The sequence below is a fragment of the Glossina fuscipes genome, unplaced genomic scaffold, assembly GCF_014805625.2.
Source record: "Glossina fuscipes isolate IAEA_lab_2018 unplaced genomic scaffold, Yale_Gfus_2 2, whole genome shotgun sequence".
Lineage (NCBI taxonomy): Eukaryota > Metazoa > Arthropoda > Insecta > Diptera > Glossinidae > Glossina > Glossina fuscipes.
In genome coordinates this window covers 17,623,332-17,637,587 of record NW_023998416.1, presented here as the reverse complement: position 1 = coordinate 17,637,587, position 14,256 = coordinate 17,623,332, and the positions used below count along the sequence as shown (strand labels likewise).

The following is a 14,256-nucleotide window of genomic DNA, read 5'->3' as shown; positions in this document are numbered from 1 at the left end:
TTTGAAGCACCCTGTCCTAATCTATTCGTCAGCTGTTTCTTTTTACCTTTAATCTAATCTTTTTTTTACTGTTTATAAAAAAGAAAAAAACCAAGTGCACTTATCGGTATTAAATAAACAAACATTATCATAACAGTACTTATTAACTGTTATTAATCCGATCAATTACACCGACCGAGAAAATTAGTTAAGAGAAGGACAAATACAAGAGATAGCTCATATGGATGAATTTTGCGGTTCAACATTTTGGGTAACCTTTGATTTTGGTTTTATAACAACTCAACTTCTAATACATAAAAAAACAAATTTTTAGGATGCGAACGAAACGTGGTATACAAATAATCCAGACTTTACGCCTTGCTTTGAACAAACAGTCCTAGTGTGGGCACCATGTTCATTTCTGTGGCTTTTTTCGATATTTGATTTCTACTATCTGAAGGCCAGTTTAGATAAAAATATACCATGGAATAAATTAAATATCAGTAAATTATTGCTGACCTTGAGTCTTTTGCTGCTAACAGCAGTTGACTTTTTCTCTGCATTGGTGAAGGAGGGAAATAACGAGACCGCAGATTTAATTTATCCGGTTGACGTGTGGACACCGGTTGTCAAGTTCGCTACCTTTGTGAGTGTACTGAAATTAAGCGAAGTTTTAAGTTTTAACAATTGTTTTCTATATTGATTGCAGTTATTGATATTTATATTTATTCCGTTGAACCGCAAATATGGTGTACAAACATCTGGTTGCCAATTTTTATTTTGGCTTCTTCTAGTCATTTTTTCAATTCCAAGATGTCGTACTGAGGTGCGAGCTAAACGAGACCGTGATAACGTATTGCAATCTGTTACAGTCGATAAGCCAGATTATTCTTGGGATGAGTACAAATATATAAGCTTTATGGTGTATTTTGCTTTTTCTTGTGCCATGTTGTTCCTTAATTGTTTTGCCGACGCTATGCCACGCGATACAAAATATGATCGCTCTGAAAATGAAATCCCCGAGAACTCGGCCAGTTTCTTGTCCCGCGTCACCTACCAATGGTTTGATGGAATGGCTTTAAAGGGTTATCGTAAACCTCTCGAAGAAAAGGATCTTTGGGATTTACGTGCTCAAGACAGCTGCAAGGAAATAATGCCAATTTTTGCCTATTACTGGAATAAGAATGTACGAAAATACTATAAGCTAGGTGCTGTCCAACCTAAGGCCCAATACAAAGATGGTACCGTAATTTTTGATAATCCTCACGTTAAGATGGGCAATAAAAAGGGCATGGCTTCTATTATGCCGCCCATAATTCGTTCGTTTGGCGGTGTCTTTTTATTTGGTTCAATGATGAAATTATTTTGCGATATTTTGACTTTTGTACAACCACAAATTTTGCGTTTGATTATCGCTTTCGTAGAAGATAATGCAAATGGAGAAACTGAAAGTCAGCCTGAGTGGAAGGGCATTTTATATTCTGCACTGCTTTTTTTGGTAGCAGCTGCTCAAACCTTCATTTTGGGACAATATTTTCAACGCATGTTTATTGTGGGCCTACGAATACGAACGGCTTTAATTAACGCCATTTATCGTAAAGCGTTGGTTATATCAAATACAGCACGTAAAGAGTCTACTGTTGGAGAAATTGTTAATTTAATGGCAGTTGATGCGCAACGTTTCATGGATTTAACTACTTATTTAAATATGCTATGGTCAGCTCCGTTACAGATTGCTTTGGCTTTATATTTTCTTTGGGAACTACTGGGTCCTTCAGTATTGGCTGGCTTGGCCGTTATGATTATATTAATACCTCTCAATGGAGTTATTGCTAATCGTATCAAAACTTATCAAATTCGCCAAATGAAATATAAAGATGATCGTGTTAAATTAATGAACGAAGTTTTGAGCGGCATTAAGGTACTTGGGTGATTAAATAAAACAAAATTTTTATTGAATCTTTTTAAATTTAAGGTTTTAAAATTATACGCTTGGGAACCTAGTTTTGAAAAAAAAGTGTTGGAAATACGTGATAAGGAAATCGCTACTTTAAAATCTACAGCCTATTTAAATGCCAGTACATCTTTTTTATGGTCGTGCGCTCCATTTTTGGTAAGCTCACAGTTTTGAAACTTAATACAAGTTTTCAATTACAAAAACTTAACTATATTCTTTACTTTTGAATACTAGGTAATGGATAATTATACCCTACACCACTTGTGATACAAGGAGGTTCATTTTGTGCGAACATATATAAAACCCAGAAGGACTTAAGTTAGACTCATCCTTTGCTAAGCCGCTTGATTCAGAAAATGATTCTAAGCTTGTCTGTCCGTATAATTTCTGTACATGTATGTTTCCGTTCAACCTACAGGTCGCAATTTTTGATATATTTGGGTCCAAGGACTAACGGTATTTTGAAAAGTCGTTATATAAGTGCCTAAAGGATGGTGTAGGGTGTTTAACGGTGGGCCATGACCAACTATAGTGTTTTTGTTTGTTTTCCTTTATTAATCTTTTCTTTTTGATTGAATTCTTTTCTACGCCGCATGCGTTATCTGCGATGAATTTGAGTTGTAAATGATTGCAGTTATTTCAAAGTATTTGCAGAAGGAAGTTTTTATTTAAAATTAAAATGGGTTTTTATTGAAAACGAACGTTTTCCTACTAGACATTTTAATCGTTGAAGGACTTCTTGCTAGCAAGAACATATCTTCTTTTGGCAGCATAAATGCTTATACACTATTAAATATTTTTGTATAAGGAATGGAGCGTAATGTTACTGTTAATGATCACATTTTACTGTTTTCCTTTTTAAAAAATCAAAGGTATCCTTGGCCACATTTACCACCTATGTATTGGTGAGCGATGAGAATCATTTAACGGCCACCAAAATTTTTGTAGGACTTTCCTTATTTGATATCATTAACTTACCATTGATTGCGATACCGATGTTAATGGTGGACATAGTAGAGGTATTTAGCTCAAAAATACTGCAGCATAATATCATTCGATGTAAGGGGCCTGGTTCTACAAAATTGCAAGCTACGCACTTTTAAATTTATTTTTTATCTCTTTACGTTTTCTTTGGTAGCATTTAGTCATGCATGAATCTTTTGGATACATGTTCGAAATTTTTTCATACACAAAATTATTCTTTATTTCTAGGTTTCATTGGTTACATTCGCCACTTACGTATTAATCGATGAGAATAACGTACTCGATGCCACTAAAACTTTTGTCTCATTATCATTATTCAATATATTACGCTTTCCATTAACCATGTTACCCATGTTAATATCCAATATGGTTCAAGTAAGTTTTTCTTTTAAAGAAGATTCACCTTTTTCTTAGCTATATGTTTGCTAAGCGTTTACTCTTTTTAATGCGTAGTAAATTTATTAAAAACATTAAGAAAAAAAATGAATTTGCTTTTGAGAATAATTTTAAAAATCTACCATTCCAAGCGATGTTTTTTAGCTATTGCGGGTATCTCATGCTTAAATATGAATTTGATCAGTTACAACAAAGAACATATGTGCCAGATCTCAACATTTCTATCTCAAATTTTCGTTACTTGCAACTTTGTTGGACAGACAGACATCGGTAAATCAATATAAAATTTTATATTGATCGTGAATAGGATTTCCAAGGCGTCTAGGTTTTACAACCCAAAAAGCAAATATAGGGTAAGGGTTATGTTTAATAATTTTGTTATACATACTGACTTTGAATTGTGAGATTAAGTGTTGGAGCAATTGTGAAGAATGGGTGTGGAGAGTAGCTTGAAAGGAAGCGCGTTTTAAATTGAATTTTTTTCTGGCTTCTACGTAAGACTACTTCACGCGTGTGGAGAGTGGCTGACTTACCATTTGGTTTAGCGAACATTTTTACTCTAACGTACTTGATGACTACTTTACTTTGCTTACAACATTTTGTGTGTTTGCTATTTTATGTGGAATTATTTAACTTAGTGAATATAATATAATATCTTGGGGACAATTGTTGCTTCCTTTGGCAATTTTACTTCAAGGTATTCAAGGGTTGTAAGGTGTAAAAAGATAAAAAGAAATTTTCAGATACAAAAAGATAAAAATACTGTAATCTCTTTTAAATTAGAAGCACATTTGCATGCTTTTCACTAATATTGATTGAAACTTCAAAGCTTCATCGGTTTCGGTGGCTCCCGGTGGAACATCGACGCCGGATGACAGACAAATAGATGAATTCGTTGGAATCTTGCACATAGTCTATCTATGCTCTTCATTTTAAGAATTATACGGAAAAATATGAAATAAGTTTTTTCCTAGTTTAAGTTGTTCGACGCTTGCCTAATAGATTTAAAGCGAATTTCGTTTCATAATTTTTTTGTTATTCACTTTTAATCAATCTCAGGTTTGGAAAGTATTTCTTTTTTATAATGTTACAAATAATTTATAATTTTTATAATGTACAAAATAATAGACTGTTTTAAATACTCGAACAGGTGCACATTGTTAAAAAGCTCTAATTATTGATTTAAAATTTTCCAAAAATTAATTAAACTGAAGCCTTCTTTGCAATATTAATAACTTAAAATAGCTAAAGCACGCATTCTTTTCTTTTAATACTTTACGTTTTATTTCAATATTTTCAAATAATTATGTATATCATCAACAGACTCAAGTTTCTGTGAATCGTATTAACAAATTTATGAATAGTGAGGAATTAGATCCAAATAATGTACAACATGACAGCACCAAACGTAAGTGGGACAATAAAATCTTCGAAATGCATTTGATTATTTGAATAATTTGCTTTTTCGAATCTCTAGCTCATCCCTTAATTATTGAAAACGGTAGTTTTTCATGGGGAGACGATGAAAGCACTCTGAAGAACATAAACATTGAAGTGAAAAAGAATACCTTGTGCGCTATTGTGGGCACAGTGGGTTCAGGCAAATCATCTATTTTACAATCATTCCTAGGCGAAATGGATAAAATTTCGGGCATTGTAAATACCGTAGGCTCTATTGCCTACGTTCCGCAACAAGCCTGGATACAAAACGCAACCTTTCGCGAGAATATTTTATTTGGCAAGCCTTATGATCGCCGTCGTTATAACCGGGTAATTAATGCCTGTGCTCTAAAGCCCGATATAGATATACTTTCCGCTGGCGATTTAACAGAAATCGGTGAAAAAGGCATCAATTTGTCGGGAGGTCAAAAACAACGTATATCTTTGGCCCGAGCTGTTTATAACAATGCTGATATATACCTCCTGGATGATCCGTTAAGTGCCGTGGACTCTCATGTGGGCAAACATATATTCGAAGAAGTGATAGGACCCGGTGGTATATTAGCGAATAAAACTCGTATACTCGTTACTCATGGCATAACCTTTTTACCTCAAACCGATAATATATATGTTATGAAATTGGGTGAAATTAGTGAAAATGGCACCTATCAAGATTTATTAAATAAACGGGGAGATTTTTCCGATTTTTTACTGCAACACATACAAGAGGGCAATGAGGAAGTTGAAAATTTGGATGAAATTAAACTGCATTTGGAGGGTAATCTACAGTCGGAAGAGTTAAAGGATCGTTTTCAAAAAGCTATCACATTAGCTAGAACAGAAAGTCTCTCAGACGCAGTGTAAGTGATATCAAATTTTTACAAGATAAATACTAAACGCATAAATTGCATTATTAAATTTCAGATCTGTGCATTCGTTAGAGAGCACCAGTACTGTTAGGCGCCGTAAGTTAGAAAGAGAAAGCTCAGAAATATCCATAAATTCGATAAATTCCAGAACCAAACTAAACATAGAAGAACAAGGGAAGTTAATTGAAACGGAAAAGTCACAGACCGGTGGTGTAAGTAAACAGATATTAAAATGTTTCAAGAATGCATTAGGCTTTCACAAATATCCATCAGATCATTTTATAAATATTAAGTTGCTTTACATTATTTTGAATGTCATAATATTAGATAACTTTAGTAAATTCATGATGTTATACTGGCAAGTGTGAATTAAACCAATTGAATGGGCATATGACTGTTGAATTCAAAGAGGATCAGTCCTCTTTAAACTATCTAAGACTAATATATACACGAGACTTTAGTCCGATATAGTCATAACGATTTGTCCGCAAACACTGAAACATAAAATTTCAAACTTCGTATATATATTATAACAGGTGTACAAATAACTTCGTCCCGAAGTTGGATAAAGTTCAACTTTATTTAAAATATAGTTGTCACAAATCTCAATAGCCGATAACGCACCATCATTATATATGGTCTTTTACCCTTTACCCCGAAGCTTGTAGATACCCTTGCGGTAGAGATGAAATGGTCTTCGACCCATGTTCACGCACTTCGCCAAATTCTGTGACCAGCTCACCTGCTAAATATGACTGCAACGGTCTGAATATATGATGATGGGAAGGGGGCAGATTTGGAGAATATGAGGGATGCACGAAAGCTTCCCAACCTCAGCTGAAAATTATTTCTTTGGCTGCTTTTGTTAAGTGAATCTCATCGTTTTCCAGACAAACATTTTTTACTCGGAATCTCGCAAACTACTTTCTAACGATTTCGTAGTTTACTGCTTTAATCATTTCCGCAGGTTGAAGTGCATTTCTTTTATTCAATTAAAACTCAGTTAAAAACAGAGAAACTGCAGTTCCATAAATGACATCGATCTCTTTAAACTTTATTATACACTGAACGACAGCTCGCAAACAAGTGAAACTTATATAGTTCAAACGTCAATATCTAAGTTATCTATACCTGCAATTTCGAGAAAATTGACCAGGTCCGTTGCGTCAGTTGAATAACCCTGCAATAGCTAAGAATTGAAAACATTCTTGAAATAATGTTGTGAGTAACTTATAAACTATCGGCTATATATATATATATATATATAGGACTGGTTATATTTATCCCTTCTCAAGGTAAGATACCAAGAGGATCGAGTCGATCGTTTGCATAGCCGATTGGAAATTGAATTTCGTGTTTACATATGCATACATTTTGTAAACTTTCACTCGAATCGAATAAAATCGTGATGCGTACATATCTGCATAAATTATAGAGGCTTAAGATTTCCTTCAAGATAAATACAGCATTTTATTTTATTTTATATTTTTATTTTATTTTTAAACTGATTTACTAAGATATTCTGTTTAACATTTTTTTTTAGGTGGAATTTGCCGTCTACAAGCATTACATTAAAAGTGTCGGCGTATTTCTATCAATGGCTACGTTATTATTGAATTTTATTTTCCAAGCTTTTCAAATCGGTTCCAATTTATGGTTAACTCGTTGGTCAAACGATAAACGTGTCGAACATGATACCAGTTTACGTGACATGTATCTGGGTGTGTATGGCGCCTTCGGTTTCGGTCAAGGTAAGTTCTTACGTTAAACCAAATTGTTGCTGCATCGTTGTCGCCTCATTCTCTTTATGTGGTGAACCTTGTCATATATATATATGTGTGTATGGTTCTCTGTACTTGTTTGTTCCCTCAAGTTTTGTAATGTGTCTATTCAGTGTTTATTAGATGGGTTATTTTTGGGTCTGTTATTAAATCAGTCTTAAGTTACGTCATTATGGTTGTGGAGAGCGTTTTAATTTATTTATTTAAATAGTATTTTAAATTATTGATAGTTTATTGATAGAATGGTAAATTTAAATGTTTGCGTGTCGCTTTGTGAACTTTTGCAATTTAAGCTTAAACTAAAAATACTAATTGGTATAATTAAACGATGGATCTTGTTTTTATTATGTAAAAAATGTAAATTTGCGTAAATTTATTAAATTTGAAATTCGAAACATGTAAATATTAATTTCATTTCTAATTGGCTTTTACTTTCTTTTTCCCAAATCATTAATAATTCATTTATCAAACGTTTATTAACGTATCATATTCATTAAACTGCAGCTGTATCTAGTTTTCTGTCAATCCTTGTTATCTCCTTGGGTTGCACCTACGCTTCCAGAAAATTGTATTACTATCTTTCCCACCACATTTTCCGATGGCCTATGGATTTGTTCGATGTAACACCTCTGGGAAGGTTAGTTAATCGTTTCTCCAAAGATATTGATACAATTGATGTGATATTACCCTTAAATCTGCGAGTAGTTATTATGCAGGCTCTCATGGTAATTTGTTTTTTTACTATACCGTACTCTTAACGTTTATGAAAATAAGTATTTTTAGTAAGTGGAATTTAGAAAGTATTTGTAAATAATTAAAAAAAAAAAAAATGACTTGTTACTTTTTGGGGAAATTTTATGCGATTACAAGTTATGTCGCATATATACTTCTCCGAGTTCAAATGAGAGTTAGGTAGAAAGCTTACACAATGACGACTCTATGAGATATTCTTGAGTCATGCGAAACAGCCACGCCTTGGCCTAAAGAGAGAGACAATTGAAAGTCCTCGAAAACGTAACAATATATATAATTTTTTTATTTAAATAAATGATGTCTGAAAGTAGAAAAAACTTTTCCTTTTTTTTGTATCTGATAATTTACTCCAAAGCCAGAAATGACGTGGAATCTGTATGAGATAAGCAACACATGAAAAATGAGTGTCTCTCTGTGTAAGAGTGATGATGTGAGAACGACGAAGAAATTATATTTTTTGTTGTTTGCCAGCAATCTAAAAGTCCAGGGTCCGGTAAAAAAAACGAATTCTCCCAAATATCTATCGCACTTACTCCAAACACAATAATAGCCTTTGCCGAGTCATCAATGAAACATGAATATTAGCGTTGATCGCTTTTTTAATTTGACGAACTGGAACTGTTGATTGACTGAAAATTTCACAAAGAAATATGAAACTTGGCATGTACATTTTTAACTGGGGGCAGATTGGATTAAAAAATGGAGTTGATTGGCTCATAACGATAACCAAAACAAGGAAAAGACTGCAAATTAAAATAAACATATCCGATATTGATTTACATTTTTGTATATATATTTCTAGGCTGTCTAGTCGATAAGTGGGAAAATTGTCCCCATTGACTGACTTGTCTTCTTTACAGTTCTTATATAATCTTTTGAGATAGTTGGTATTAAAGATTCGTCCCAACCTCAACATAACATAAATAAAGACCAATTATTTCCAGGCATTACTTGTAACAATTTCGCTTTTTATTCGTCATTTTTTGTTGTTGTATCATTTCATTTAAATCTTGCGTCTTTACCCTTAAATCTAAAAGCATTTGAAATGATCTCGGAAAGTTTAAGACAAAATGAAATGTGAGTTATTCATAACTTTTTTTCAAAAACCGCGAGGATAAAAAGGGTCTCAAGAAAGATTTTTTAATCTTTTCTCTATGCTCTCTGTAAAAATCGCATAAGACTTTTCTAATGTTATGTATTGTACTGAAAAAATATCCATAAAATTATTTATTACACTTAAGGTAAAAAACTAGTTTAGTTACAAAATTCATTTAAAATTCTCAAAACAATCTCGTAAGCGGATTAAGATAAAACTCTTTTTAAATCTGCGTAAGGGTTAATATACAATTGCATAGATGAGCCTATGAACTAAATGTAAATGAATGAAGTGCTTCTGAGTTAAGCGTTCTAATTCAAGATAATTTTGATTTCAGTTTTAGTCGGCTAAGCTTCATGCAAAGGAATTGCAGTGCAAGAGTTTTCCTTTCCTTGGCATATTTTAAATATGTATTTTATTATTTTATATGCTCTACAAATTCAATCATAAATAATTTTAAGGAAATGGTAACCCGATCGTCCATACTTCTGTACGGTTTGCTGTAGTTGAAATAAATGTCTTCACTACTGTATGATGAGATTAATTTCTAGAAGAACCGTTTAGATAACCTGTAAAGGGTATATACACTATTCAATTAAATAAGGATCGAAGCTGAGAAGTCCATCTGTTATTTGAACTTTGAAAGTGATAGAATCGCAAAAATTCAGATTTGTGACCGTAGACCAAGTCTAAGGACGAGTTGATCCGCCCGTAATAGTTAAAAAGGATTAAATTAAAAAAATTTGCAAACATTAAAGCTCAAAACTTATCAGCTGAATCATGTACTGGTCTGGACGTCAAATAGTAATCAAGAGTAATAATGATGTTTTATTGATTAATTTCTATGTTCATTACTAGATTTGCGGAAACCCGTCAATTTAACGGGTAAATTGTGTAGTCGATTATAGTCGCAAAAAGGAAGAAAGGGAGCTGAATTTTGGCGCAAACTTTCCTTGCTTGATTGAGAATACGAGGTTAATAAATTCAAAAGGAACTAAAATAGCGTCGATTTTTTTCGTATTTTCGTATTTTTACAACCTTCGAACATATGAAGATATTTTCAAAATCCGATGAACTATATGTTCGTTAGGGTCACTTTAATGTTTAGTCCATAACCGGCTCCGATCGGTGTACTAACACCGATTAAGAATAAAATCTTACCCGGTATGCAAGGAGAAACAAACTGGAAATGACTTGGAATTAAATGTTAGCGTTAATTGTGGTAGTATCAGTAGACCGATTGGGACAATTTTTACATCGAACATGCGGGCAGAAATATATTCACGGCATCGAAAGCAAGCAAGGAGAGCTAGTGCCAAATCTTAAGAATAGGTATACATCGTCACATTTGGATTACAATGAGCAAAGTGGGCGTGTCGCAGAAAAAATGTGGATTTCGTTATACGAAGTTTTTAAAACTAATAATCCGTGAAATTGACGGACGCCATAAATTTAGTGTTACAGTTGGCTGATAGTTTTTGTATTGAAAATGTAACCGCAAAGGGAATATGCTTTCGCTTAAATAAAAAATCTCTTAATTTGGCTTAAATTTCTTTCAGTTATATCGCAATATTTTTACATGTTGACACTAACTGTCGGTTGTTTACGTTGCTCTCGCACCTTGCATCGTAATCTGTTGTATTACGTGCTTCGTTGGCCTATGGAAACATATGACATAACACCGAAGGGTAGAATTATAACTCGTTTAACGAAAGATATTAATACAGTTGACTTAGTTTTACCATTTGATTGGCGAATTTGCATAAATCATAGCTTTTTGGTAAATACGATTATTCATTATCATTTTATTGTAGTATAGAATGTTTATTATTTTGCTTTGTTACAAATGCGTGTAGCTTCAAGCGAAACTCCTACATGTAAGGTAACTTATTGATCTTTCTTGTTACGTCAAAAACAGGAACATTTTAAAAAAGTGTTATCATAAATAAATAAATAATTAAAAAAAATTTACAAACTTAAATTTTAAATTCCGTTAATGTTTTTATAAAACGAAAATATACATTAAAATCCAACTCATTTCAATGCCAAAGCCAAACTCCATGTCCAAATGTAACTTTCTTCTTAAGTAATAATATTTGGTATGCATGCCTTTGAACAAGTTTTTTGAAAAAACCTGGTTCGAATTTTGCCCTTCGTTCTGACGAGCTTTCCTCTAATCGTGCTTGGGACGTATAGAGTGCTGATGAATTTTACTATCGCGATATGCCCATAAATTCCCATTAATGTTTATCTCTGGACTCTGGGCTGGTGTATCCATGACGTGCGTGCAATTATATAGCAACCAGGGTCATGTCGCATATTGTAGGACTTATGCTTACGGTCATTGTCTTGATAAAATTAAAAATTTTCACCAAGGTCAAGTTTTTCGTTGCAAAGGGGCAAACTTTCTTTCAACGTATTAAAGTGCCCATTCTGATCTGCAATGCCCTTGACAAAGTGAAAAAAATGAATCCTACACCATTCCGACTCACCGCCGTGCTCTATTGTTAGCTTCATATTTTTGGTAAAAAGCGCTTCTTTCGACATTCTCCATGTATAGAGTCTGCCGTCTGGCCCAAACAGTTTGAACTTGTTTCGGCTAGTGAATAGCACAAATTCTTTGATTGGTTGAATCCTCTTCTTGTTGGTTGAGTGGCTTATGCCTTACTCCCTGCCATTGAATATATTTCTTATTTTTTTCTTTCCAAATCTCTTTGCGAGTTTCAGCGCACTTAAGAGTGGATCCTTTTTGGCTCGCCGTAGAATATATTGTTCAACACCTACGGAGAAAATTTTATTGCTGGCCCCTTTCCAGCTTTAGTTCGCTTTATTATACACTGCATGGCTGAGCGGCTTCGATTGACGTAACTTGGATATCTTGGATATAGCGATTTCCCATTTTTGTCATATTGAATTATTAATCTTCTTACTTCAACACTGTTTACTCGCATTTTGTTTTTTGTTATCCTTTTTTAACAAACAAACAAATGCCATTTACAAATTGGACAGAGAAATTTAATTTTAGCGACTTCTCAAAACACCTTTCGTGAGAAAAGTTGAATCAAAAACAGTATTGACTGATGAAACAAAATTGTACGAGTTTGGCTTTTGCCCTGAGATCATCATCATCAACTTTTTGGTCTTTTGAAATTTGTTTATGTTTTTTAATATCGTTTCTAATATTGTACAAAAATTAAGTGGACCTGAACGTTTAGTTTGAAATATGTTACATGAAACAAATATTTGCGAGTTTCGCTTGGAGCTTATTGTATACATATATATAGAGCTGTAGACAATAAGTAGTATTGTTTGATAAGCTTTGTCGATTAGCAAAATGCGCAAATACGCTTATCCGAACGAAGTAATATACTAAAATGGGTTTTTATTTTCGGTTTTTTATTTCATTATCATCATAAATTCTTTTGTTGGGCAGTCCTACACACCCTACACCACTTCGCTTAATACAGCTATTTACTAAATGGCTTTTTAAAGTAAGACGTTATAGCGGGAAAGTTCGAAAACGTGGTCCGATCGGAACTATTTCTTGGGCCGAAACGTGCCGGTGTATCAAGTGTTATTAAAATACCTCAAAAATTGCGGCCTGCAGGTTGATCACAAGAAGACTGACAAACTGGCAGACGAACTTAGATCAATTGAGAAATTGATTCTGTATCGGTCAGCATTATAAAAAGTAGTCTTTGCCTTTGTCTTTGTGAATGTTGTATATATCCCTATAAACTTAATATACCCCTTATCGGAATGGGTGTAGGGTGCAAATTGGATTCTTATTAAGCAGTCTTAAAGTAGAATTATTCATTTATGAAAAAAAATTAAATGCAAATTAGAAAATAGATTATAATTTATCTATATTTTTTTGCATTTAAGTGGTGTATTCTTTTCATAGATAGATTTAAGTTTAATTATTATTTAACGTACTTTTGATATTCTAAATTTCTTAGGAACGTAATAATTAACTTAGTGTTTTGTGTTTGTTGCATGCTTAGACTGTAACTGTAGTCAAAATCTTTTCTATCCACCATCAGTATCATTCTGCTTGTAACCGCTGAAAATACTTATCAGACATCTTATAAAATTCATAAAGTTCATGGGGTTCTAGGACGATTTTCTTTATCTTTTCCTAGCCGGTGCGACAAAAGTGTTATGAACTGTGGCAGATAATCAAGATCTGACATCTATTCTGTTATTCAAACTTCACCTTGTTTTTTTTTTATTTATCATCGTCTATTCCGGGAATGTCCCTTATACGCACAGGCACGAAGAAGAATTGTTGCTGGGGGAGATCTATAATAATATCTAAGATAAGATCCTAAAAAGATAAGCTGAATCGTTTGGTCTATTTCTGACAGAAATTTACAAACAAATGCTTCCAAAGTTTAACCACTTTATTAACCTATACGCAGAAGGGCTTAAGACAGCGTCTCCTTTTACTATACCGATCGATACAGAATCATAATCTGAATTGATCCGAGTCCATCTGCTTATTTGTTCAAGCTACAGGTCGCAATTTTTGACATATTCTGATGAGATTTGGCACAGTGACACGTTTTGACCCAAGAACGAACGCTACTGAAAATGGTTCGAATCGGTCCACTTTTGCGAGCAATCGCCATATAACGCACTATTTCGAGAAGTCGTTTTGTACCCCCTCTCCTATAACGAAAACTGAAGTTTATACCACAAAAGAGTACTATTTTCAAAGAAATTATATCATAATAGTAGTTTAGCATAAAAAAATTAACTGTATCAAATCTGGACCATCTCGGCCTATTTTTTGCATCCTACACTATGGAAGGGATTTCTTCTTGGATTGATCCTTTATAGCGCCAAAAAGTCTGCATTTTAATTAACCCATAATGAAATGAAAATTAACCCATAATAGTAATTTGATATAAATAATTATATAAAAAGAACCTCAATTTTTGAACCTCTTGGGCACAATCGTTCTAACGGAATGCGAGACTTCATTTGCAAAGAGGTGTC

At 33.4% G+C, this 14,256-nt stretch overlaps 1 protein-coding gene across 17 annotated transcripts in view; it reads left to right on the top strand.

Annotated features, from left to right (window-relative positions):
* The first annotated feature begins 83 nt into the window (after nucleotides 1-83).
* LOC119634239 (multidrug resistance-associated protein 1) overlaps nucleotides 84-14,256 on the top strand; it is a 33,431-nt gene continuing 19,258 nt past the window's right edge. For 6 of the 17 annotated variants that reach the window (XM_038028284.1, XM_038028285.1, XM_038028289.1 and 3 more), the window contains exons 1-9: nucleotides 221-250; nucleotides 314-625; nucleotides 689-1,900; nucleotides 1,955-2,092; nucleotides 3,149-3,295; nucleotides 4,640-4,724; nucleotides 4,794-5,616; nucleotides 5,681-5,837; nucleotides 7,169-7,376. In XM_038028284.1, coding sequence (XP_037884212.1) covers nucleotides 221-250; nucleotides 314-625; nucleotides 689-1,900; nucleotides 1,955-2,092; nucleotides 3,149-3,295; nucleotides 4,640-4,724; nucleotides 4,794-5,616; nucleotides 5,681-5,837; nucleotides 7,169-7,376 — 3,112 coding nt within the window. Of the gene's footprint in view, nucleotides 251-313; nucleotides 626-688; nucleotides 1,901-1,954; nucleotides 2,093-2,808; nucleotides 2,956-3,148; nucleotides 3,296-4,639; nucleotides 4,725-4,793; nucleotides 5,617-5,680; nucleotides 5,838-7,168; nucleotides 7,377-7,910; nucleotides 8,132-14,256 lie in introns of all 17 variants that reach the window. The other 11 variants (XM_038028292.1, XM_038028293.1, XM_038028295.1 and 8 more) reach the window with 8 other exon arrangements.